This window comes from Poecilia mexicana, unplaced genomic scaffold, assembly GCF_051168715.1.
Source record: "Poecilia mexicana isolate PSO_F unplaced genomic scaffold, ASM5116871v1 scaffold_18, whole genome shotgun sequence".
In the NCBI taxonomy this organism is placed as follows: domain Eukaryota; kingdom Metazoa; phylum Chordata; class Actinopteri; order Cyprinodontiformes; family Poeciliidae; genus Poecilia; species Poecilia mexicana.
In genome coordinates, this window is record NW_028263387.1 from 3803946 (window position 1) to 3830634 (window position 26689).

The window sequence follows — 26689 nt, forward strand, 5'->3', positions numbered from 1 at the left end:
GAGTGGTGTTGGTGGTTTTGTTGCTAAACTTTGCCACTTTACAGAAAACGAGTCCAAGGGGGTTTCTCTCATGTTGGTCTGTGCCAGTGGACAGTGATGTAATCTGCATCAAAGACAGGACAACAGACGAGATAATTTGGAGGTGAATTTTACTCCGACAAGCATTTTGAGTCAATATAATCGAATTGAGAACAAAAAATGCAGCAGGCATTTCTTTTTTTAGGCATGCTGGTAAGACTATGATATCAGTTAAGTTCCACGTCCGCAGACTGAATGTTGGTTTCCTGCTGATTGTGCTGTGGTTTTCTATCAGCCTTGCACATAGCTTGTCATGTCTGTATCCAAAGTTCAGTCATAAAGTCAGTCAACTTGTGTAAGCACATATTCTTTTGTACATTTTTGTAGCTGTATTCTTTCATTTGGAATTTCATAACAGTGGATATCGTTAGCCTCTTATATCGGCTGACCAGCAAAGCCACAATCCTTTAGAGCTACTATCCTCCAGCCTTGAGATGCATACCTTCCAACATGCCTGAATCAAATGAATGTCTCGATACAAGACCTCTGCAGAGCTGAAGGACAACTGATGAGGGAATTCAGAGATCTGATTCAGGTGTGTTGAAGCACAATTCCCTCTGACTGGTCTTTGGCATTCATGGCCTAGATTTAAATTCTCCTCAATATTGAATGACGAAATCTCTTGTTGGCATTTTAGAATCTAACTCTCCTTATTATTGCTGACCACCATGTTTCCACTGGCATTTTGACCTTTTGACATTGTTGACTACCTCCAAGTCTTTGCGGTTGCAAGGCCTCCTTGCCAAGTCCACTCCCAGAAAGCTGTCATCTTGCAACTTTTGAAAGCATCGTTATTTGTGACAAGCACAAGACATGCTAGTTTGTAATGTACTTTTGTCACGCAAACACCTACATTACGTCAAACTGGTGAGTCACGTTTCTCGTCACTAGTGTGACATAATGTCAGGTGTTGGGTTTAACCCTTTCTGCCTAGTGAGAGTCCAACTGGAGGTGGAAACATCCTGAAATCGTTGGACCATGAAACAGCGTACCGAACCCCAGCAACCTGTGCTTTACTGCTCAGTGGAAATGATGATGGTCTCTAACAAACCTCAGGGGCCAGAATCAGAATAGCCAGCACAACTGACATAAATTACACACAGCTGGATTGTACTGTTATGTCCATTGGTTTGAAGAAGTTTTATTTTGAGTCATCAAGGTGAAGTGAAATGAATATTGAATACAATGTACATGTCAGATTTTATTTCTAAAACAGTTTTATGTACTGCTTTATCACATTGGGTGCATTCACACCAGGCCTGATTAGTCCACTTAAAGTGAACTGTAATTCATTTGGGAGGGTGTGACATCACAATCAAACTCTGATGCAGACCAAAAAAGGAAACTCTGTCCTCCTACAAACCTAGACTGTAGTTAGCTAAAAAAGGAGGAAGCAGACTAGATCGCAGGGGATTCTGGGTAAATACAACCGAAACAACTAGTGGGAGAAATGGTTTGAAGTTTTCTGACAGAGATGAAAATGAAATCCTGTAACTGTCAAAATCTGATGCTACTCCATTTCTGTTTTGCATTTCCTGAAGAAGGTATTTGCGCTCAGTGTCTTCTTAGGAGGTTTTCATGTTGCTTCCTTCAGTGGTTCTTGGTACAGCGCCACCAAAGGCAAGGGGTGGAGGATCAGGCTTTTCAAGGAGTTTGGCTCAACTGACACAGTCCAGTTTAAAAGCAAAGCAAAACACCTGAAAATGTAACAAATGTTACAGTTTTGGTCCCCAATGGATACGAGTCTACCAGATTATCAGGTGTGAAAACTGCCCTAAATTCCCAAAATAAATTGAAGAATTGTGTGTCTGAGAGTGTTTGTGTTAGGGGACAGAATGTCAAAAAGCTCAAGGCAGTGTGCTCTGTGGTTAAACAGTTACCCAGATTACAGTTGACACAAATAGACATCAGTCAAGATGAGCGAAGATAAAACGGTATGAGAAGTGAAGTAATGCACTGCTTCCCCAGCGCGTGGTTTAGCTACGCTGTAAGGCAGAACAATTATTTAACCTTTTCACAGAGATGATTATCTGCTATGTGCTTGGTGCAATGCGTGTAAGAGTGATTAGCGTTACTGAAGGGCCATCCACAGCCAAGCCTCCCTCAGTGTCAGGCTCTCTGTGGGTCCGCCAGCGTTTCCTTCTCCGCGATCCTCCGCAGTGGCGGGGAAACAAACCCAAGCTCATGTTGCCTGAGTCACAGAGGCATGTTCATAAATTGTCTTCTAATCCTCTTATGCTTGACAATATTTTTATGTCAACAGAAAAGATTACTAATATAAACACTGCATTTTAATGTATTTTATGCATTTTATTTAGAAAGCTTAAAAATATGCTGGTATTTTAAAGGGGCGATGATACGTCTTGATTGTGGAACTGCATGGAAGGATGGTAACTTTAGACTGTTGCCTCATATCAAAATATCTCATTCAGAATGAATGCATATGCGTAATGTGGTTATGTAAAAAGATTCATTGGCTATTTATTAAAGCCGCTCAATCTATTTACTGTAATCATAATTGCATTATCACTGTGTGGAATATTTCGGAATTGAATTGAACCACAGTCACAACGGACCGTTTGAGAGCAGTGGTTGGTAGGCTGAGACATGTTGATGATCTATTCATCACCTTCACAGTCCATACCTGATCTAGCAGGTTGGAGTTCAGGGAGACGAGTGAGGATGTCTTCATGATGAAAAAGAAAATCTAGGTTGACTACAATCAGCATGATCTTTAAATTAAACACTTTGTGTAATGTAATATGCATAATGTAACCTCCTAGCTTTTATTTAAAAAAATGAATCAAATTCTTATTCTCCTGAAATGCTATGATGAATTGACTGTTGCAGTTGTCATGATATAACATTTATTGACCATTATTGTCATTTTCATACATTGTTTCAAGCAAAAACGCAGAGTAAGCACTTCTTAAGTAGGCGATGTTTGTATTGGCTCATAATCCGTGTCACTGTCGACATGGACTAAAAGTTAGGATTCATCGATCGATCAGTCGTGGTTTCTGTAATTTTGGCAGATCGGTTGATACTTGCATGTGAAGCTGCTCTTATCTATCATCACAAAGGCATGAAAATCAGCCACTGTCCCCTTTTTGCTCTGTTTGGACACTGAAGTAAAGCTTTTCAACCTTCAAACACAGCATCGTCTGCCACACGTCAGCTCATGTTCAGAAGCAACTAAATCATTTAAAATGCAAAGCAGTGTTGTGGTACTCGAAGTTGGTCTTGGTCTTAAGACCGGTCTTAAGACCATTTTTTGATGGTCTCGGTCTCGTCTCGGACTCGACCGCATTTGGTCTCGGTCTTGTCTCGGTCTCGGGCGCTGAGGACTCGGCATTTTATTTCAAGACCAGTCAAGACCGCAACTGTGAAAATATCACTAAACATACAGCATTCTGTCCACTTTAACATCTTTGTTTTCAGTGGATGCAAAACGCACCGATTAAAATCCAAGCAACTACGTGTTTCTGTTACTCCCCCCACACTCCCTACCTTTTACTCTCCCTCCTCCTCCCCTCCCCACCTTTCACTCGCACGCGGCGCTTCAGGACATGCGCAGTGGTTTCCTCTCAGCGGCAGAAAATGTTTGTCTAATCATCAGTAATATAATAGCGCTGCATAAATAGTAAGAAATCCGATGGCCACAGCTAACTCAGCAGCGCTTCGCTTTCACAGACGGTGGGGTCAACGTCTAACTTTTTTCGTCACTTAGAAAAGTAGCTCAAAGAAGGTAAGCTCCGTTAACGTGATGTTAGCAAAGCTAGCTGTACAGAGACACATAAGCATTGTGATGAAAAATGTTATCACTCACTGTGCTGAATTATTGTGCGGAGGTGTTGACTGACTTGTCGCATATATGGGACAACGCTATGTCCAAAAGTCTGCAATATAGTGATGTGACATTCAGAAACAGTCGATTCTTCTCCACGGCTCTTTACTTATTAGATAGGACTGGAGTGTCACTCACTGAGAGCCGTTGTTCTATCAGATAGCCATACGCTGTCAGGATAGCATAACATGCATTAAGCATTAAGAAATCCGACCGTCAGGGGAGTTGTCAGTTCACCATACGCAGCAAGTTATGATGAACATAAGTCATTAAATTGTTTTCAATGATAACTATATAGATATACATGTGTTGTCATGGTTTCAAAGTGTATTTAAAGCAGGTCTGGCTGCAGCTGGAGTCAGCTACAACACAAGCTCGTGTAAAACTCACTTAACCGCTAAGTCAGGATGCCATACAACTGTTAATAACAAAGAGTATGACGATCTACGTCATGATTCTATGTTGTTGATTAAATGAAATCTTATGATAATGACGTGTCTGACAGATATAGCCGGTGTTCTATCACATAGCCATACATGCAGTGAGTACCATGCCAGCGCATGCGCATTAAGTCCGACCGTCAGTGGAGTTGTCAGTATACGCAACAAGTTATGACGAAAATAAGTCATTAAATTGTTTCTAATATGACATAATGTGATAACTAGATGGATATACATGCGTTGTCATGGTTTCAAAGTGTGTTTAAAACAGGTCTGGCTGCAGCTGGATGCCATACAACTGTTAATAACTGTTAATAATGATTTACGTCATGATTCTATGTTGCTGATTAAATAAAATCATATGGTAATGACAGCGTATGCATATCTGAGCTAAGCGTACGACTATCTGACAACGTATGCTGACCTGACAGAACACCCGTTCTTTGTTCTTGTAATGCTCTGTATACACTGCATCATTATTTTATTTTATTATGTACGTTAATATTTAAATTAACAAATAACTAAAACACAAGAACGAAAGAGCACACAGAGCATGCACTCTTTGATTGTTTTTGTACAAAGTGTCAGCTGTAATGTCTGCCATGGTGTCAGACTACCTGGCTTCATGTACTGGGAGAGAGAGTGAAAACAGTCACAATGAGCGCCTTCTGTTTGGTTACTTCTTGCTTGTTGCTCCTTGGTCAGTGTTCATGGTTGAGCGTTATTTACCATCAGGGCATTGCCTCAATTGCTATGTTTAATGGTGCAGACAGTGGTGGTTTCTTACATGAGCAATATGGGCAAATGCCCAGGGCGTTATGTTTTTAGGGATGGCACGAGACCATCACACTTTTTAGCACATAAATGGAATATTTAATATTGGTAAAATGTATTAAGTATTTAATATCTAGGTGTTTTATGGTAATATGGATCTTTCAGATTATTTTGAGAAGCAATTTCGATCATATTTTACATTTTATTGTGTCATGTAGCGCGGGCCGCTGGTCTTGGTTTTGACTCGGTCTCGACTTCCCTCGGTCTTGGTCTTGACTTGGTCTCGGACCCCAAAAGTCTTGGTCTTGTCTCGGTCTCGATACACTCTGGTCTTGGTCTTGTCTTGGTCTCGGGTTAGGTGGTCTTGAACACAACACTGATGCAAAGTTAGCAAGACATTTACGCCCGTTTTTAAACTCCTCACAGGAAGTGGGACTATTCCAGGCACAGCTGATGTGAAGGTGTTTTCCGGTTGTGTTGACTTCAGACAGTCTGAGTCTTTTGCTCACTTTCTGATCCTTCTCCTTTCAGTGAGCACCACAAGATTCCAACCAGACTGGAGGAAGCGAGGTGAGCACAGAGAATGGAGGGAACCATGGAGTCCATTCTATCAGAGCAGTCTGCCACGGTGGATGAGCTGGTGGAGGCCTGCATCCAAGCCTTCGGTTCGTCATTCACCTCATCAGAAAAAAAATTACTCATGTGGCTTTTATTGGCAGTAAGTACAGGCTGTTGGAAGCCGGCACATTCTGACTAAACTTGATTTGTTTTTGAAGATGAGAAAGGCACTTTGAAGGACGCTTCCCTGGTCCGCATGTTCCTCATGATGCATCCCTGGTACATCCCTTCCACCGACATGGCCAGGAAGCTTGTGCTTCAGTATCCTTTGACATCTGCGTACATTTAATGTTTTCCCTTCTGGTGTCTGCCTACAAACACACAGAGCTGTTAATTGCAAACCTCATTTTAGGATTTAAACATACGTTCAACTAAAAGCCTTAGTTTCTTCTGTCCTTGTGTATTTAACCCGAAACAGATTTTTACATCTTAACTTAACAAGATCCCGAGAGGAGAGCTGCACCGAGGAACGTCGAACGAGAATATGCCACCTTGTCAAGTAATGATCTCTCCTCTCTCTCTGATAATGATCTCATGTTGTCTTTTTTTTTGTCTCGTCTGTCAAAGCTGTCATCGTTTACTTTCTTCTCATGCTCGTTCTTTAATTAGCCTCCTTGTTCTCATTTCTGCCTCACAGTGTTTCACATATTCACACCCTTTGAACTTTTACACATTTTGTCATGTTACAAGTATGAACATTGATGCGTTCTAGAGCAATTTTATAAAAGACAAGCTGAACGGTGGATGGATTTTATTGAAGATCAACACAAATATTCTAAATCTTATTAGAGATTAAGGGTCCAATCTCCAATCACAGAACTTATAAATTTCTAATCTACTGATATCTCTTTTTTTTTGCAGCTTCTGATTTCTGTGCAAGAAGTATTAAAACTAAATATTCATTTTTTTCTGTTTTCTGCTCTCTGGATGCACTGAGTATTGGTCAATAGAATCAATAAGTAATATTTGGGAAACTTTAGAGGGAGTAAAAAAGACTAACTGAAACAGCACTCCACACATTTCAGATTTTTATTTGTACATTTATTATTTTTTTTACAGCTGTGAGCACATTTCCACCAATCCCCTAATTCGCTAATATCAGAGCTAATTTGTTGTTTGGTGCTTTTGCTAACTTTGAAAATGCTTAGCACACTTAGCTTCCCCTAAATGATTTTTTCTGCAGAAATTCTAAAGCACTATTAGACATCTGTGTTGAGGTTTTTGGTAACGACTGTTAACAATTTTTAAAGTAGTTAGACATTTATATTCTGCTTATGTTGCACTTCTGTTTCCTTTTCTCACATTTTCTCAGACTTTTTGCTTCCAAAGCATAAAATGTACAGGAATAAAATAAAACACAGACCATAGAGAAGATGATATAAACATAATATCTGAGGATATTATCGAAAGTGTAAACTATAATGTCAACATTTAATTGGTGCATGAGGGTTGTGGTCTTTCAAAGGCAGATATAAGTTGAATTGAAGTTAGCGCATTTTAGCATTAACTTCCACTGAATGCCGTGTTGTTTCTTTGCTTTAGTATTTGCTTCCAGTAAATACTGTATTAGCACGTTTTAGCATCCTTTAAATGCAGGGTTGTTCTATCACTTTAGCATTAGCATCCACTAAATATCATGTTTGTGTAATGTCGTAGTATTAGCTTCCACTTATGTTAGCGTAGTGCTTTAGCATTAGCACAATTAACTTCTCAGTAATAAGTGACAGCCCAGCTCTGTTTTTATCATGTTTCTTCCAGTTGACAATTTTCACACTAAACTGTGGTTTTAATGTGAAAAATGGATTGTGAACACTTTCACAACACACTCCATGTTAAATTTAACATGGAGCGCCTCTTGCACTGCATCGAACTTTTCTATTTTCACCTAGCAGCAAAAGTAACGATCCAGAAAAATAGATTTATGAAACATTTCAAGCTGCACAAACTCAGACTATTTTCAGCATCCAGTACAGCTTCATCCGTCTGCTGTTCTTCCTGCGGCCTTTCTTCCAGGTACTGGATCTCTGAGTTCCCTGCTGAGTTCAATCTGAACCCTGAGCTGGAGGAGCAGATCAAAGACTTTAAAGACCTCCTGACCACCGAAGGCAATGAGAGACAGAGTCAGCTCATCGACCTGGACAGCGTGTGAGTGAGCTGGCTGCTAAGTGCTGCGTGTCGTTGGCAGTGGGGCTGGGAGTCTGTCTCCACAGGTGTCAGCATTGTGTTTAATTGACATTGCTAAACCGTGAAGGGTTAGTGACTTGTTTCGGTTCTTTAACGATAAACTCAAGTATGAATCCATTTTAACCTCCATTTAAAAATATGTAGCTGATTTTTGATTTTTGGAGGTTAAAAAAACAAACCAAATTCTCCAATTAAAGCTGGATCTCTGTGGCTTTCTGAGGGAGCCGGTAATATCACATTTTCCAGTGGCTGTAAACCTAGGTCCCCATGACTTTTATGACGCTGTTTAAAAATAACATCTATAAAGAAAAATAATCTGTTCCGTGTCTCTGCTCACAGGCCGTCGTATAAATGGAAGCGGCAGGTGACTCAGCGTGTCCCATCTGTGTCTAAAAAGAGGAAAATGTCTCTGCTGTTCGACCACCTTGATTCATCTGAGCTGGCAGAGCACCTGACCTTCCTGGAGTACAAATCCTTCTGCAAGATTCTGGTTAGTGCTTCAGAGTCAACTTGTTCACAGCTCTTAAATCAGTGCCACAGGTTAACCGTGGTTGGTTGCTAAGCAATAAAGACTGATGTCAGCTTTCATAGCGCGGTGTGTATTTTTAGTTAATTTTAGAGAATGTTGATTTTTTATTTATTTTTTATTTTTTGGTTGTATTTCTGGAAGACAAGAGGAGATGAGATGCTTACTTATAGAAACCGTAATAAAATCATATCTCTTCATAGAAAGTCACATTGGAAACAAATTCAGTTCCAACCAATCAGATTCATTTCAATGCAGTCCAGTTCTTAACAGTGCAGAGAATAAGTATATGCTCCCTTAATGATTTCTTTTGCTTTTTTAAATCAAATTTTAATATATAAGATCATAAACAAAGATATCATGTGTAAATACAAAACAAAAAACTATCCGAACCAAACCAGCCCTACCTGAAAGCATATTTGACCCCGTTGAGATTGAATATTGTGAAAAAGGGAAATATTAGAAAATCATGATGTCACACCCTAATCAGATAATTAACTCAAAACACCTGCAAAGGTTTATTGAGGCTTTAAATATTCTCTCATTCTAAGAAACGCAATTAATATCTCAGATAAATAAGTTTCTTCACGCAACGAGTCATTAAAAAATATCGCCATCAAACGTCATCATCCTCCTGCTACTTCCTGTCGTCTTCTTCTTCGTGGTTTGCACCATTGGCAACATCCGGTTGTTGATAATGTGACTCTTGAGATGCGTAAAAAGTGTTTCCGTTGTAGTTTTGTGAAATAAACCAAAAACACCTTTTCCTAGTACTAAAACTTTTTATTGGAAAACAATTTTTTTCCCCCCGAAATTTCCTGCAAGTTACATATAAGCAACCTTATTTTAAAATATGTCAAATTGTGCAATTGTATAGTGGATGGAAACACAGCTGTTGAGCAGAAGCCACAGAACGTTACTACTGGAAAAGCTGGCTGTTGACAGAATTCTGTATCCAAGCATATTTATAGAAAGTTAAGTGGAAGGAAAAAGTGTGGTTAGAAAATGTGCTCAAAGGACAGTCATTTGAACATTCTCATGCAAAATATTTTTATAACACACATATCAGTTATGCTGTGTTTGACATCATTTGGTTTTGCTTCGCTTCATCATTCTGTTAATTTCACACATCAAATAATTTTGGATCATAACTTTTGGTACCAAGTTGTATCATTTACTACGATACGAAATTTTAATCATCAAATCATCATTTCCAATATGATAACTGCTGTTTGGATCTCTCCTTGCAGCAGAACATTTTCAGTGACATCCTGCCTCTTTGCTTAGTTCCAGGACTACCACAGCTTCGTGATGCACGGCTGCACGGTGGACAACCCCATCCTGGAGCGCTTCATCACGCTCTTCAACAGCGTCTCCCAGTGGATCCAGCTCATGGTGCTCAGCAAGCCCACCGCCCAGCAGAGAGCAGCTGTCGTCTCCCATTTCATCAGGGTGGCTCAGGTTAGTCACCCCCCGGCACGCTGGCGATCTGCTTCCAGGAAGTTACGTGGAGGGTTGCGTCGCCCGGAGCCACGGCAAAGCAAAAACTTGTTTGGAAAACGTGAAACAGAGCTGAGGCGCGCACCAATAAGCCTCTGATTTCCCACCGGATAGCATCAGTTCTGAAAAAAAAAAAAAAAAAAAAAAAAACGTAATAAATCTATCTAAGTGTTTAAACATCTCCTTAGAGAGCACCTTAGTACAGGAGGAAAAACCTTGTATCTTGTAGATTAAAGATTCGCTGGCTCGTGTGATGGAGCGCATTTACCTAATTGCATTTAAATTTGCCTCAAGTAAATAAAATTACTTTTAGAAAAAGATGATTAAATGTTTTTTTTTCTCCCCCCAAAAGTCTGATAAAAGTATGTGCAGGAAAACAACATATTGTGGATGAGGCGCCAGGTCTGTGTTTCCTCCTGCTGCTAACTGCATACATTTGATCTGAAGCAGGACATAATTCTGCTCTAACAAAACAAAATAATTAGATGATTTTTGCTAATGTTTCATACCGACTGAACAATTATCTACTCCTTTATTTGAAAAGAAATTGCTCTGTTGGTGAAGATTCAAATGTGTGAGACATATTACCATTTACTTTTAATTCAGTCTTGCTCTTACCACAACCCTGCTCCTCCAGAGGAACCCAACACCAGGGAGTTTCCCAGCATGCCGTTCTCTGTAGGAGCCAGTAGGCATTTGCATATTGAGGTTAGGCGGCATCCATCTCATAACACCAGTAATCCTTCTAGAATAATACAGGAGCAGAGAGGGATGGCATGTTTTTTGATTACTGCATGAACAAAAACAAAAGAAAAGGATTTATTCAAAAATGAAATTACATAAGATATAAATACTTTTTAATGCATTGTGAGCTAAAACTAAAACCAAAGTGGAGTTGTTTGAGCTTAATGACCTGCAAGACATTTGGAGGAAAATCCGGGATGCTTTTACCACCGCAAATGTAAGCTATGGAAGTGGCAGCATCATGATGCGGGGATTTTTTTGTATGGATATATATACATACAAAAACTTATGATTTTGAAAAATGTAATAACATATTCTCAGTTTTCTGGCTTTTAGCAAATAGAAATAATTTTGGTGATTTGAACTGACCTGAAACTAGAGAAGTTTGATGTGATTTAAATTCACACACAGAGACATAAATTCAAACTTCTGGTTTCAATTGTACAAGTCTTGTCACAGATTTTCAATTAGCTCTAGGCTGGATTTGACTAGGCCATTCTCACATATGAACATCTGTTCAGGATTTCTCATTTGGACTGGAGATAAATTTTTTGTAAAATTCAAAATTTTTAGGTTATTTGTCGCCTTTGTCCTGTGGAGCACCAGAAGCCGAGACATGCCAGTTCAAAGCAACAGTTTATTTTTTCTAATTGCCTTTAGATTCAGCTGCTATTCACCTGTTTTATGGCTTGTTTTTGTTTAATTTGGTTGTTGGGTGGGTGACAGATCAATTTTATCGATAGAATTGTCTGTTTATGAAGTTTAGATTTTTTGGGACGAGTGATGTCAGCTCACCTGGGCCCGCCATCTTGTTTTAGAAGAATATTCCATAGCTTGTCTTTAGTTGAACTTTGAACTCTGGTAGACTCTTAGGAGGATTGACTAAAACAAAAACCAGTTTTTCCTCATGTATAGTTTATTTTTTTAGAAAAGAAAAGAAGGAAGAGAAAACAAATGCTTGAAATGTCATTTGGTATTTAAAAAATATGACATTTTATTTTTAAACAGTAAACATTGCGTTCACACATTTCACACGTTAACTTCTTGCTCAAAAACCACCCGGATAGCAAATTGTAAACTTTGGTCATCCTTATTGATTCCCACCCTCATTGACTCATTTATTCAGGTTTGCTAAAATGTTCCTCCATCCCTGTTCCTAAAACAATCCCAAATCCCAATAAAAGCCTCATTTGTGGCTGACCAGATTTTCCTCTCACTGAAGAAATCTCTCTGTAAGTGGCATCCTGGGTTTTACTGTAATTGCTTTCATTTCTGCTTGATCTGATCATTTGCTGCAGTGTGCCAGATGGGTTGTAATTTTTTCCCCCTCTCTCTTTTGTGACAATCTTCTTCATCTCCACTGTGAAGATGAAACCTCGGTGAAGCAGAGAAAGCGCAGATGTATTTCCATCTTAATAGGCTGCAGCGTGCCGAGGACGCGTCGTTACTTACCGACAGCGGGGCTTGTGGATTGTTTCCGTCGTTATGAAAGCTCTCCACTCCGCTCTGCTCTCTGGGTTTGATCTCCTCTGTATGTACAGAACAGACAGCAGTCAGCCGTGGTTTATTCCGCTGGCTCTCGGCGGGGTTCCTTACGTCTCTCTGTCAGAACACATCGCGGCCTACCTAGGGCTCTTGTCGAGGGAGTCCAGCAGAGCACTCCTTAGTGTTTCAGTCACATTGATTATGAGTTGGCCGTCTTGTTTCTGGTGTTTTATGAAGCTGTGTCTCTGCGGGGCAGAGAGAGGACAGATGCTGGTATTGACCAGATCTGCTGGAGAGACAGAAACTATTTTCTGCTCATCACGGGTGACATTTTCTTTACTCTGACCTTTCGGAGAGCAAAGGAGTTTGACTGCTCAATCCGCCGCCGTGGTTCAGAGAAGACCTGGAATTGGTTTTGGTGACATTTTGTTCTGGTGGCATCGCGCTGGCCCACGTCGGTTTTGATGGACTTTTCTCTCCAGGATTAGTTGGAATAACTTTGATCTGCTGACTCCTCGTCAGCAGTCGTTATTAAAAGAGCACGGCAGCTGGAGACGAGCTTAGCTTTCAGTAGAACACTTTCAGTACGCCGCTTTACGTTTTAGCATGCCGACATGCCACAGGATTAAAATGTCCCAACAAGACCTGTGAAGTACCACAGTGTTCATATTTCCCGTTTTATTAGATTGATTAATTATATTTATGAACTGTATTTCTTTTAAAATCGCCCAAGCTAAAATTATCTAATTGTACAACTTGTTATAGGAGACCTAGGATTTATTTTAGTACATGTTAAAGGTTTTATTGGCTCTTGTGGCCCTTATTTGATAGAGGGTAATGAGAGAGGGGGGAAGACATGCGGCAAGGGTCACCAGGCCAGGACTTGAACCTGCGACAGCCACATTGAGGACTAAGGCCTCCATATGTGGGTTGTGCTTAACCCCTGTGCCACTACAGCACCTGTTTTAGTTTATTTTCTTTTGGACATGCTATACTTGTATAACATTTGGAGAAAAGCTTACTACAGACAATGTACATGTATTCCTCTGCTTAGCTGCAAAGCTCAAAGTACTTGAGGTCTGAAAGAACTGCAACTTTTTAGTTATTTGGACCATTTCTCATTTTCTGCAAATAAATACTAAATGTTTGCTTGGAATTTCAGAGACATGTTGTCAGTAGTCCGTAGAATAAAAGAACAATGTTCATTTTACTCACACAAATAAAATCAGAGAAACTGATCATTTTCAGTGATCTCTTAATTTTTTCCAGAGCTGTTTATAAAAACACATTTTACTTCAAAATTTAGCTGCCATCTGTCTAAGTAAAATACACATAAATTTGTGATTCTAACATGTTTCAAAAATGTTAAAAACCTCAGATAAAATGTATCGTTTTGTAAAACCCGGTAGCAGCTGTAGCTTATCAATCTGTCTATCAAGTTGTCCTGCCAAGTCCTTTCAGGAGAAGGTGGTGCAGGTTTAAATTGATTTATTAAGAAATTACACATCCAGCTCAGACACACAGCAGAACATGAATCCGTTTTAGTGAATGCCTCTCCTCTGTGTGCTAAAGTTGCGCTAACTCTTAATGAACAGCCCTCTGCGGGGCTTCACGCTGCCCTTCATCCTGCTGGCATCTCACTGGAAATCAATGGGGTCGCTGCTGCGTGGGAGGCCTGCCGCAGGGGAGCATTTGATCCAGCTCACACACCCTCAGGGATCGATCCGCCGAGCGGCGCCCAGGCAGACCGCTGGTTCTATCTGGATCCAACGGGAGGACCGTGGAAACGGACGCACAGCGAAGCAGAGTGGGGCGAGGAGCGGGGCGAGGAGCAGGGCGAGGTGTCGTCTTCATCAACAAAGGCAGAAGGGCGAATTCCCACAGAGCATTAAGAGAAATAAATTGGACGAAAGCAGCAGGTGGACTAATGATGCTGGTTTGCAATGAAGAAGGAGAATATGAGGAATTGGAGATGTGCTCCCCATAGGAGGCTGTAATGGGACACAACCAGTGCATGTTGGGGGAACCTGCAGAAATGTCAAGAGCTCTAAGGCTGCTGTCTGTGCTGCCTCTGAATGCATTGAGCTTCAGTTTTATCACTGCGTGCGCAAGACTCATTTTCACAAAAACATAGTTGAGACCTTCGCACAGGAAAAAACAGAACATGGGATAATCCTTTATGCATCGACATTAATTCTTACTTACTCTTTTTATCCCCCACACAGAAAATCCAAAACACAAGTTATTAAAACAAGAGCTCAGAAATTGAATCGATGTAGTTTTAGTTTTCAAAAGCCTCAGCCAGCAGTGTGGCCAAGAACTGACTGACCTGAGTTGACATGCACAAGCTGCAGAAGGAGAATTAGCAGTGAGCGTCAGTAGTAACCAAATAGCTGCTTTGCATCTGCGTGAGAATATTTACAAGTTTAACTGAAGAACTGCTTTAGCCTAGAGAAAGGCAACAATTGACTTAAATGTACAGGAGGTTTGTAAAGACTGTGAAACTTTTAATCAGTGCTAATCACCTCACACTTTCACCAGTCAATAGCTGGTTTAGGTTAACTATAGAATTGTGCAAATTGTTGAAAGGGAAAATAAATCTGCTTAATAGAAACACGCCAATTAAAAAAAAAATAATAAAAAGTTTTTGTGCTCGAATGATGTATTCTTTTTTTTTCATATCAAAATTGGTTTATTTTGCAAAACTGCAATGAAAACACTGACATCACATGAGTTGCTACTGGTGCAAACCATGAATGAAAAAACAGCAGGAAGTAGTTGGAGGATTATAACGTAGCTTGTGTTTTTAATTACATAATTTAATTATGTTTATTATTTAGTGGAAATACCATAATTATGAAATTGTGTTGTTTTTTTTATGTTAGTGGAATATTTTGCACACATTTGTAATGGAAACACATCTAATGATGGTTATGTGTCATGTTTGTTTTCTGTTGTTGGTGCCATATTTTCCTTGATATTTCATTACATTACATTATATTTAGGGATGGGTGATATTTCGGTACTAACATCTGTACGGGCCAATATTAGTCATTTTTTAACGTATCAGTATTGGTTCAATTAATAAAACTGATACTAAAAAGTTACATTTATTTCCATCTTGATATCATTTGCTTAGGGAGAGCGAGCGGAGGAAGATGACCATGTGGTATTTGTGGTTTGTTTCAGCCATAGTTAATGACTTAGTTATAATATTTAGCTAAATTTGAGACAAAAAAAAAAAATCGGTATCAGTCAATTGGCATCAGGCCACAAAACTGCAAGTGGGGCACCCCTAAATATTTTTTATATGCTTTATGAAAAAACCCACAAATAAGCAAATTTTCTGTAGATAATTTGGAGTTAAATTCACTAGAATACTCCACAGAAGCAGTGTGATAAGTGAACTGCAAATAGGCAAGTGTTCATCTACAAATGTGACCCAGTTAGGCAAGTTGTGTCAGGAAGAAAAGACCAGAATTCCAGCAAACTGTTGTTACAAGCTCTGTGAAGATGCTGATATTTGAATTAAGTCATACATTTTAAAAGTAAATTTAACCCTTAAGAAAGTAACAAAGTTCCTGTCATTCAGCAAACGGTAATAAATTTGGTAACCTTCTTAAAATGGGGAAAAAAGTTTTGTCTGATGTCTGATTTTGTCCCCACACAGTCCAAAAAGGCTGTTTTTAATGCAGCTTAAATAAACATGTAGTTTTATCTGTTCTTCTCTTCTCCATGACAGAAGCTGCTTCAGCTGCAGAACTTCAACACCCTGATGGCGGTGGTGGGCGGCCTCAGCAACAGCTCCATCTCCCGTCTCAAAGACACCCAGAGCCACATCAGCGCCGAGACCAACAAGGTGCAGCAGCGACCCCTGCCCTCTACGCCGTCGCCCAGCTCTATTTCTGGTGTTCGCTTTCGGACACCAGTCCGCAGTGGTCAGCGTGTCGGTCCACTTAGCTAGACATTGAATCTTGATTCGACAGCCCACCTCTCTTCTGTGAGAGTTGCAGAGCTGCTTGTCGTTGCCCATTACTCCCACGCTGTGTCTTTTTAGAACTATGAATTTGAGCCACATGACTAGAGAGTTGATCAGAACAGTTTGGTGGATGTATAGTTTCTACTCTTACATAAGTCCATCTGGAGTAACAGTTTTGCTAAACATTTGGGAGTCTCATGAACCAGACTCTAAAAGTCAACCCTTCCTTTGCTCGCCTGCAGGTTTTTAACAACCTCATCGAACTGGTGACGTCATGCGGAAACTACAGCCAGTACCGCAAACGCTTCTCCGAGTGCTCGGGCTTCCGCTTCCCCATCCTCGGCGTGCACCTGAAGGACCTGATAGCCGTGCACGTGGCGCTGCCGGACTGGGCCGACAAGGACAAGACGCGCGTGAACCTGGCCAAAACCCAGCAGCTTTACGCCATCCTGCAGGAGCTGACCCTGATCCAGACCACTCCGCCGAACATCGAGTCCAACACCGACCTGCTCAACCTGCTCACCGTGAGTTCGGGGGCTCTGGGTACAACCTGTAGAAATATAAGTTGGAGTGCTAACAACAGAACCATTCTCAAAGGAGCAGTCAGACTAGACAGAATGGAAGGACGCTGTGAATGACAAAACATGCCAATGTGACAGGCGTCCAGGTCGTGACACCCATTCTGGCAGCCGCTCTGTTGTAGCCAGATGGGACAAATCTGTGCACGAACTCAGATGAGAGAGAGTGAATGAAAATAGTCGGAACACAAACTTTTTAGCAATAAGTCATCTCAAGGGTAGAAGAAGTTTTATGTATATAGCAGTAGGATCAGAACCACCGGAGAACACGATGCAGAGGTTGGTAAAGGTTGAGGGTGTACCCAGGCGAAGGCTGCCAGGCGTACAGTTTTTTGATATCAAGCAACCCTGGACTCATGGAGCAAAGACTGCAACAGATGGACTGAGAAGTGTAAACGAACAAGGGTTAATCGGTTCAGTATTTAATTACTGGTTAATTCACAAACCAAAGAGATGGTAAAACCAAGATCCAATTAACACGTTTACAGATTTATTCTTCTTTACACTAAAATGTTTCAGATTGTCATCCAAATTTTAATATTACACAAAAACAACTTTAGGAAACACAGAATTAAGTTTTGAAATGACGATTTATGACAGAAAAATCGTCATAAAAAGTCATCCACACCAACGTGTGAAAATAGAGTTACCTGTTCTATGCAGAATTATTTGAATCTGAGCACACTAATGTCATCCCACAACATTTTCATTGGATTTTGTCCCAGACTTTGACAAGGCCACCTCAAAAATATTTTGTATATTTACCAACCCCGCCTGTGGTGGCGCAACCAGGGATGTGGTTTGTGAAATTTAACCAAGGAGTGGAGATAATTTTTTATAGGAATGCACCAATATAAAAATGTGGTCCACTATCAATATCTGATATTAACAATTCTGATATTTATTTACTCTAGTGTATTATATACATTACGTATTCCCTAAAGTTTCAACAGAAAAAAAAACCCACACCATCAACATGGCTTCTCTGCTTTATTTAAGCATCTCCATTATCACTGTCACATGACCCAACAAAAACCTTATATGGTCCCCCCCCCCACCTCCCTGTACCCCTCCCTGGAGCACAAATGGTAGCAACATGAAATTAAATGAATTCTGTGTTGTTTTTTTTATCGGCCCAGTTTTACTTATCAAACCGATACTGGTATGTTAAAAGAAATGACTAATATCGGCCAATATCAACTTTAATTCCTGGATCATGCATCCCTACAGTGTTCTGCATAGAGGAAGTGGTGGAGATACAGTTGAAACAAGTAACACTGCTCACAAGGAAATATGTCATGACATGAAAGCAAAGTCTGGCAAATATTAAATCGATGCCCACTCCTTTGAGTCAGCTTAAAGAAGAAAGTGTTGCCTGTCAGCGTGTTTGAGATAAACATTACTGGTTTTCTGGAGTATTTGATTTCTTGGGTGTTTTCCTTTTCTAACATTTGTTCTTCCTACAGAAGAAGAGCAAGTGAAATGCTATTAGGATGTAAAGGAGAAACATTCCTCAGGACATAATTACGTTACGCTACTTTTCCTTCCTGTCTGAATTTCCTCTCTGCTTCTGTTCCACTCAGTGTTGAACAGTAAAACTCTCAGACTGCAAATGTCAACAAGGTGGAACGAAAAGTCTCATACAGGTTACAAAACGGCCTACAGTTTAAAGCCGTGCTTGTAGATGTGACGGCTCCTTCTAGATCCCTTCTTGTATTTACCAAATGCTCACCAAACGATATAGAAGTCACCCCATTCCTCTGTCTAAGCTGGTGCTGAGCTGTTTTTGTGAATATAATTTCTTTTGAAAACTGAAACCCTGAAAGTAGAGCGATAAAATATATAGTTAATAAAATAACTGCATTGAAAGGTTTTATCAAAACACAGTTTTTTAATGAAAAATCCAGTTTCTAATATACCATCTGTTTCAGTACAAAAATGGGAGAAAATTTTTTAAAAAGGCATTATAAATAACTGATGAGATTTTATACCTAAAAGATACATAATCTGAACAGCATTGTGGATCACAAACATACAAGTAAAATATGACACTCAACTAGCAATAATACTGGTGTGCAAAACCCATTTGTGGTTTGCAAGAGTGCAAATGTGTTTGAGCACAAACACAAAATAATGCAAATCAAGTTTTCAGTCAATCTCCTCTCTATTTACACTTTTACTGTTATTAAAGTGTAAATAACAGTCAGACCATGTTATTAAATGCCCACCCACACTGACATGGCAGTCCACTGTAAAGGAAAACGATCTGAACCGAGACTAGCCAAGTGGAGCTGAGTTGAATCGTTACATTTCTGAAAAGGTGGCTTCTAAAGACAGGTGTTTGCAACAAATTTCATTTAGGGGTGTGAGAGTAAAGGGGGGCAATTATCAGTGAACTTCAGACTTTACAGTGGACTACCACCCAGTCGCTGGTCAGTATTGGTGGGGTTCTGAGTGGAACATTGTATGTTGGCGCTTTTCCTTGGCTCTGATTGGCTGTCCCCCAAAGAGCAAGTAAAATATGACACTCAACTAGCAGCTCCAACGCTGGAGATGTTAGCTTCTGCTGTAGTTCAAAGATTTGCTCTGTGCATATTAATCCATTTTGTGGTATACTTTATGTTTGAACAATTAAAATAAGCAGGTAGAAACATCTTTAGAGGGGCTTCCAAGTATTCATGAGTTTTAGGGGTCCTTAACAACCTCCCCCCCATCGCCTCCCCCAGCCGGGGATCCACTGTTCCTTACTTCCTTCTACAATTACATGCTACTGTGTGCTGCTCTACCACATACAATCTCTACAAAACACATTGAAGGTTGTGGTGGAGACAAAATGTGAAAAACTTAAACTGAATTACTTTTGCAAAGAACTGTATTTACTACTTCCCATGTATGAGACCAATTTTCAGATTTGGCCCTCCCTGCAGACCAGCATGAAAGCATTGGGTTTCTGTTTTAGCACCGCCGCTTTACTGCTTCTGTGTTTGTGTTTCATTATTTTTGGCAGATGTTTCCTGAATGTGGGAAGGGAAGCTTAAACAATCCCAAGAGATCAATTACTCAGCCTGGCTGCCAGTGTTGATGTGAGATAGCTGCTGGAATTTGGTTTATTTATACAGCACCCACTGACAACAGAAGTCACCTCGCCGTCCTTTCCATGGGCTTTAGATCTGAGGCGGACGTCAGGAAAGTTTACAGAACGGGGTCAATGCTCAATTATCTTTTGTCAGTAGCGAGTGGAGTTGATGTGTGTTGAGTCCTGCTCGGCTTGCAACGATAAGATGGAGAGAAAGTCAATAAAATAACTCAAAACCCTGCAGTCTCTCTCTGCATCAAAACATCGGAGACCGCGCAGGTTTAACTGCTTTAACGTATACAGATGCAGGATCTTCCAAAATATTTCTCACTCTGGACGTCTTGTGTCTTTTCAAAGTAGCGCATGACTGTAGCCTATTTAAAAATTTAAATGTAACAAGTTTGGCATGCACTTTTTCAGCAACCCTTTCGATTTATTACCACTGAATTCCAAGAAAAACAAATGACTTCATTAGTCACCTGCTTATTAGCCAGGGTACCATGTGTATAATTAACAGGAAAATCACAATTTTATCACAGTCAAGAGCAACACTTTTAAGGAAAGTACATAATAGAACCCCCTGGGCGAGAGTCTTTCTAAATGTTCCAATCAACCTGCACATCAATGCCAACTGCATGAAGCACAATTGAGATTTAGTTCATCTGCTTATTGTTCAGACTTAAAATACACTGAACTCAAATGATACAACAGCACTCTAACACAGTTCACTCTGGCTAACTAATAATTTTGTAACCTCATCAAAATCATAATTTTGTACAACCATGACCATTTATAGACAAGCAGGCATCAAAGCATGGAAGAATGCTTTGATGTTTGTTCTAATTCATCAAAATGATCAGTTTAGCTTTTTTATACAGTGGAATAATAAAGTTACTTGCAGGATTTAGGAATGGCTAAAGTCCGTAAATACTTGAGACTCCCTCTAAAAGGGCTCCTGACTGTAGTTCAGACAGTAAATATACGTTAAAATGCTTTAAAAGTAGAAACCGTCTTATCAGTAGCACAGAAGGTAACACTTACAGTCTTTCTTATTTCTGCTCTTAGGGGCTGCAGCCAATCAGCAGCAAGGAAATAAATGCCGCTCCTGGATTAACTGCTATGCCAACATTAGTTGGCAGCGTCTCAAGTTGAATTGCGGCTAGGTTTTTCAGCTAAGCTGCTTTTCTTTGGAATAGCTTTAAAAAATAGGCAAATTTGTAATTGTAAAAAAAAATTTAAAAAAAATCAGTGAATACTGAACTAGGAATAAGTGTGGTCCACGATAAATGTCAGCAGTATTATTAGAAGCAGTACTAGATGTGCTATTTTTTGGATTATTACATTACTCAGTACTGCCCTCAGAATGTGAATTAAATGGCATCTGTAGGGGATTTTACAAACAGATAAGCTTTTTTCTAAGTTAGCTTTATGATATTTAAATCTGAGAGTGGTTTTTACCTGGATTACCTTCACTTTTATTGTGTTTACCATATTGACGTTATACCTGAAGCCCTAAAAACTTGAGTGTTGTTGTTGTGGTTGACGTGTTGAGTGTTATGAGACCCTCCTTAATAACACTGGTGGTCCAGTAAATCTGAAGTGTAGATAACCGGTCAACAAGCTAACGTACTTATCGTTAGCAGCTAGGCAGCTGGTAGCAGCCAAGTGAGAAGTCTAATCTTGTAGTTCCCTCTCTGCGCAATACCTTTGATGTAAAATGTATACATTTAAATTTATCAAGAAGGTTTTTAAAAGATTTTTGAAAGGTTGGGTAAAGTTAACTGACACTAAACTAGAAGGGGGAAAACAAAACCAATATATGAGCTATAGAGAACAGTGACCCATAGAACGTGTCAGATTGTCATCACAATCTAATGCTATGGTGTAATATCTTCAGATAACCCACAGCTATATCTGACCTACATTTAAAACAGCAGAGGAAAACCAACGGTACAGATCACCATGGAGACACCATCCCCACGTTAAAGACGAGCCTCTTTTAGCAAACTTTTTTGTCACAAACCGTCGGAGCTGCTTCTGGCCATTTTGGTAAGAGTGTTCAGAAACGAAGCAGGATGACAGGATGTGTGGTGAGGCTTTCACATCAGCACTAATAAAATCTGAATCAGAAGTTTCCCCATCCTATTCAGAAATTCAGCTTACCACAGGACAATTAGTACATCGAGCTAGCTGCCTAGTCAAAGTTCTGACAAACCAAACTATTGTATGCACGTAATTTAAATAAAATAACTTGGATTTTATAATTGAATAACTCCTTCTTAACCTTTACTCTGAGGAAGAACAAAATCTGGTAAAAAAAAAAAGAGAACTAAACCAGGAAAAAGAACTTTTGTCCTTCCTGGTGAACCAGTCTGCCTCAGTAAAACACAGGAAACACCCTGACAATGAGTCAACAGCTCAGCGCAGAACAACTGTGGGGCCAGTGGTGGAAAAGTATGTGTGACTTTTAATTTGTAACCTTGCCCAGAAATAAATGCGGCTGTTGCTGTAGTAACGTAGTGCGAGAGCGCAGAGGGGCGCTGCTGTTAAACAGGGTTCTGCTTAACACTTCCCACTGTGAACAGGTGAGCCGTCTTTGTGTACAAGACACCCGCCGATCCAGTGGATATTTTTCATTTTGGACAGAACAATGCATCTCGCTGTGATAAACGCCCAGGTCCAGCTCTGCCTCGCAGAGAGCAACAAAAGAGCTGCAAAGGTGGCAGCGAACGCAAACTGAACTTATTCGATTTAGTCTGCCTCGGATTTGTAAACATCTGTTTGGATTTCGTTTGCTGCTCTCTTACACCTTTGTTTGGTAAAAGTAACTTCTTGAGCTGCTGCCTCCAGCTGCCATTTGTCTGCTAATAAGGCCAGTTCAGGTGACACCATGTGACCTGAGACTGACCCTCAAATGATGAATGACGGCTTGCAGCTGGTGCTTCCGTGGAAGAATGGAGATCGGAGAGTATAAACTGAAGAAAAACGGCTATTAAAAAAAAACAAACAAAAGTTCAGGAAAAAGAGAGACACAAACTCAAGTTTGAAGGCTGGGAGTCACATTTAATCCCAGAAACAAGTCATGTGATTTATTTTCAATTTTCTGGCCTTTTGACAGAATATCAAAAATTAAATATCAAAGGTGATATTTAATTTTAAACTTCAGTTACTTAAATTACGACTCTTCTCAGAAACAGGCACATTTGCTCCTACGGACAAAAATTCTTCAATTCCAACTTTAACCTTTATTAAGATTTCATTTAAGATAAGAGCCATTTAAGATAAGATAAATGTCCACAAGATGGCACAAATTGGGTTTCTTACACACCCAATTCATGGTGTGTAAGAAAAGTTCTCTCCATGTCAAGAATTACCGACAGTGTTTAACTGCCAGAGCCAGATAATAAATACAACAGTATTTTTATAAAACCAGAAACTTTCTCACTATAGCAAGATATAAAACTCATTCTAACAAGTTTTATTTGTTGTTATAACAATTCAAAAATATTTTATTTATTCCAAAGGGATATTAAGTGTTCTCATCATAACTCATATCATCTAAGTATCTTAGATAATGAAATGGAAAAGAAGGATCTCCGGTAGCAGTCAGTCTTATATCAGATCTGAAAAGGCCTCTGACTGAACACTGTTGTTGTATGACAGATCGTCATGGTAACAGACCAATCTTTGGGCAGCAGAGACATTTCACAAAAATTTGTTTCATTTCTCGTTTTAACGACAAATTAAACACTTCCATAAATTAAACACTTCCATAAATAATAGTGTGTAAAGAAAAATATATGTGTGAAAGGGAAATTATATGTACTTATATATGTTTTTTTTATGAAAGACAGTGGACTTCTGTAAACATATTGGCTTTTATGAGCTTCAAATCCCAGACATACAATAAAAAATTGACAAATATTTCTGGCAGAATTATTTTTTGAAAACTATCAGGATACATTATATATATATTTGAAGAGTTTTTGTGAAGCAGAAGTTTTTTTGTTCTTCGGGATATTAGCTGTGACATCATCTAACTCTACATGCCTCACGCTCATGTTTTCTCTGCAGGTATCACTGGACCAGTACCACACTGAGGAGGAGATCTACCAGATGTCTCTACAGAGAGAACCACGCAAGCCAGCTGTACGATACTTTTTGCTCGTACCTTACATTTTAAGAACCACATGCTCCTGTTCTACATGCTGAAATCACAGAGCCCTCCACATCAAGGCCAAACAAGGAAATGTGTTTGGTTTTGACACCACACAGTGAACTGCTGCCACCATTTCCTGTGCAAACCTACTGAAAAAATAGATTAAGTTGGTTCAATCGTGAGAAATCAAGACTATGGAGTTTTGTGATGTTGTGCTCTCTCAACTAGGAATGCTTCTTTTGCCATATCATTTTATGTATTTATTGCTTTGTTATAAATCACACACCAACAATCTCAAAGTGGTCGTAACTATCAACCAAATCAGTCAGAAAGTAGGTTCTGCTGTCAGTTTCACATACAGTTTCAAACACCCAGCATCCTGAGCTGAGTGAAGCATCAACCTAACATAGCATGATATTCAATAATGAATAATAATATCAGTTATTGCTGTAATATTTTGCAGCTCGATTGAGTATGACAGAGTGGCCCACATGTTCAATAATCATAAGACAGAATTTTTTTATAATGTCCAAAAAGTCTGTAGCAGTCTGACTTCAGCTGTTAATCAAACGGTGTATGCTGATGTTTAAAATGGGTTATTAAAGCAATGCAAGGCTGTTATTTTCTTATGGATATTATCCATCCTGAGGCACTGAACCAGAATGTTTTGAGGATATATAGAGGATATATCAGAAAGTTAGTGCCTAAACCAGAGGTGTTAACATTTGCTTTGTTCTGCCAAAGCTATCTTCTTTCTTCCTTAGTTTAACCTCAATCCCATGATCCTTTGTGCTTCTTCACTGTGCAGCAGAACTCCAGCCCTACCCCGGCGCCTGAACCTAAACCCACTATGATTGATGAGTGGGCCGTGTCAGTGAAACCCAATGCTGACCCGACGATCATTAAGAAACACATAGAGAAGATGGTGGAGGTGAGTTTCCTCTGGGGGCTCTGTCTAGCTGCTGCGATCTCTCAGGGACCACAACGATATGGATGGCTGATTATCTGCTCCTGTCCTCCATATAGGACTATTTGATGTTGGCTGGAAAGCTGAAGATGTGGAACAATGTTACATTCTGATATAGTTGTGAGGCTTTTAATTGAAGCAATTTTTGGCTCAATGAACCACAGGTTAAAATTCTCTGAGTAGATCGTCATTCCTACAGCGAACCATGGCAGCAGTTCAGGGAAGCTCCAGGGCTGATTTACTTCCTTTCTCACCAGAAACCCAGACATTAATTTCATTTTTGTTCTTTACTGAAAATCTTTGGTGGGATTTAAAACATTTTCACCAACTAAATGAATCTGATTCTGCAGTAGCGGCTGAAAGTGACATTTCATGTTTCATATAGTAGCTAAACTGGCATATTTAAATGATCCTTGTTCGAATTGTTCACTGCAAACCAGCTGCTAGTTTGCATGTTTGGATAATAATGCTAATTAGCGACGGGATTCGAATAATTTAAGGTGCAGATGTACCAACTACTCATACGTTCTCCATGGAACTCCACTTAAAAAGAAGTTGAAGTTTCCCACTGAGGGGAACTAAAGTGTTTTGTTTGCAGACTGTCATCACACAGAGGCATTTGCTGGTGGAATCTTGTGCTGATTTTCTTCTGTTTTTGCAGGTTTATATGTCCTAATTACCCGCATTTACAGATGCATCGCGGTGCTAAATTTGGTCCGTTGTTAGTTTAAGTCCATCGCCAATTGTGATCAATAACGTGTCAGCAGAAGAACTATGGTTTCATGCAGAAGATGTTTTGGTTTCATTACGTCGTCAGGCTATAAATAAATCCTGCAGGCCGGCTGATGTGACTGTGACAGTTCCTGCTTTTATCGCTCCAGTCTGAACGCGGTTATTACAGCATTTTCCCCTAAAATTGTGGCCCGGTTGCCGCTGCCTGGGCTTTCTTCACTTGACATGAAAAACACTGCAGTCAGATTCCCTTTTCGTCGCCACCAAGTAATTAAAACAGCAAACCCAGGGAGCTAAAACTCGAATGAAAGATAAACTGCTGCACCACATAAGCACTAATACAACCTCTTTAGAAAAGGTCTGGCAAAACTTTTAATATCACACAATTAAATTTTATTATTAGAGTTGGAATGAGATCTTATGGCAGGAAATCATGGGATATTAAAATGTCATGATGTTTCTCCTCATTAACACATTGCTGTCCAGTTTCTGCCTGCGTGTCGCATTGTAGTCGTGCTGCCTCTTCACTTTCTAAAGGTGGTTCAACAAAGTTTTAGTAAGGATGTTTAGACTTATACAGCCAAGATATTGAAAGCTTTTTTCTAAGTGTGCACCAATTGCATTTTTCTGGCCGATCACCAATTACCGATCTATAAAAAATCTTGACCTGCCGATTCCGATTTTGGCCTGATTTTCACTCAGGTAGAGCGTAGATTTTTTTACATTTTCTATACGGTGTAAACGGGACAAAAGAATCAAATGAGCCACCAGATCAGCAGCTGAAATTGTCTGGTGAAACAAGATAACACTGTTATCATGAGTTCTGAATCTGCATATAAGAGTGCAGGATTTACCCATGACTCTTATTTTGAAGTAAGAAAGGAAGTAGTTTATGAGACGACAGACTCATCCTTCTAAGGACGTGCTCCTAACCCTAACCCATCGACTGCGGAGACAAAAAGTGGAAGGCTCAGAAATACACATAGGTCTTGAGATTTATTC

General features: G+C 39.8%; 1 protein-coding gene across 2 annotated transcripts in view; it reads left to right on the top strand.

The window, feature by feature from the left end:
- The window catches only part of LOC106933619 (RAS guanyl-releasing protein 2), a 63755-nt gene that overhangs the window by 14826 nt on the left and 22240 nt on the right, over positions 1 to 26689 (top strand). The window contains exons 2-11 of one of the 2 annotated variants that reach the window (XM_015012987.2): positions 5671 to 5804; positions 5916 to 6018; positions 6200 to 6256; positions 7771 to 7902; positions 8281 to 8431; positions 9755 to 9928; positions 15939 to 16055; positions 16418 to 16699; positions 23904 to 23978; positions 24797 to 24919. In XM_015012987.2, the coding sequence (XP_014868473.2) occupies positions 5723 to 5804; positions 5916 to 6018; positions 6200 to 6256; positions 7771 to 7902; positions 8281 to 8431; positions 9755 to 9928; positions 15939 to 16055; positions 16418 to 16699; positions 23904 to 23978; positions 24797 to 24919 (1296 nt within the window). In that variant the 5' untranslated portion in view covers positions 5671 to 5722. The remainder of the gene's footprint in view (positions 1 to 5670; positions 5805 to 5915; positions 6019 to 6199; positions 6257 to 7770; positions 7903 to 8280; positions 8432 to 9754; positions 9929 to 15938; positions 16056 to 16417; positions 16700 to 23903; positions 23979 to 24796; positions 24920 to 26689) is intronic. The other variant, XM_088016202.1, reaches the window with a different exon arrangement.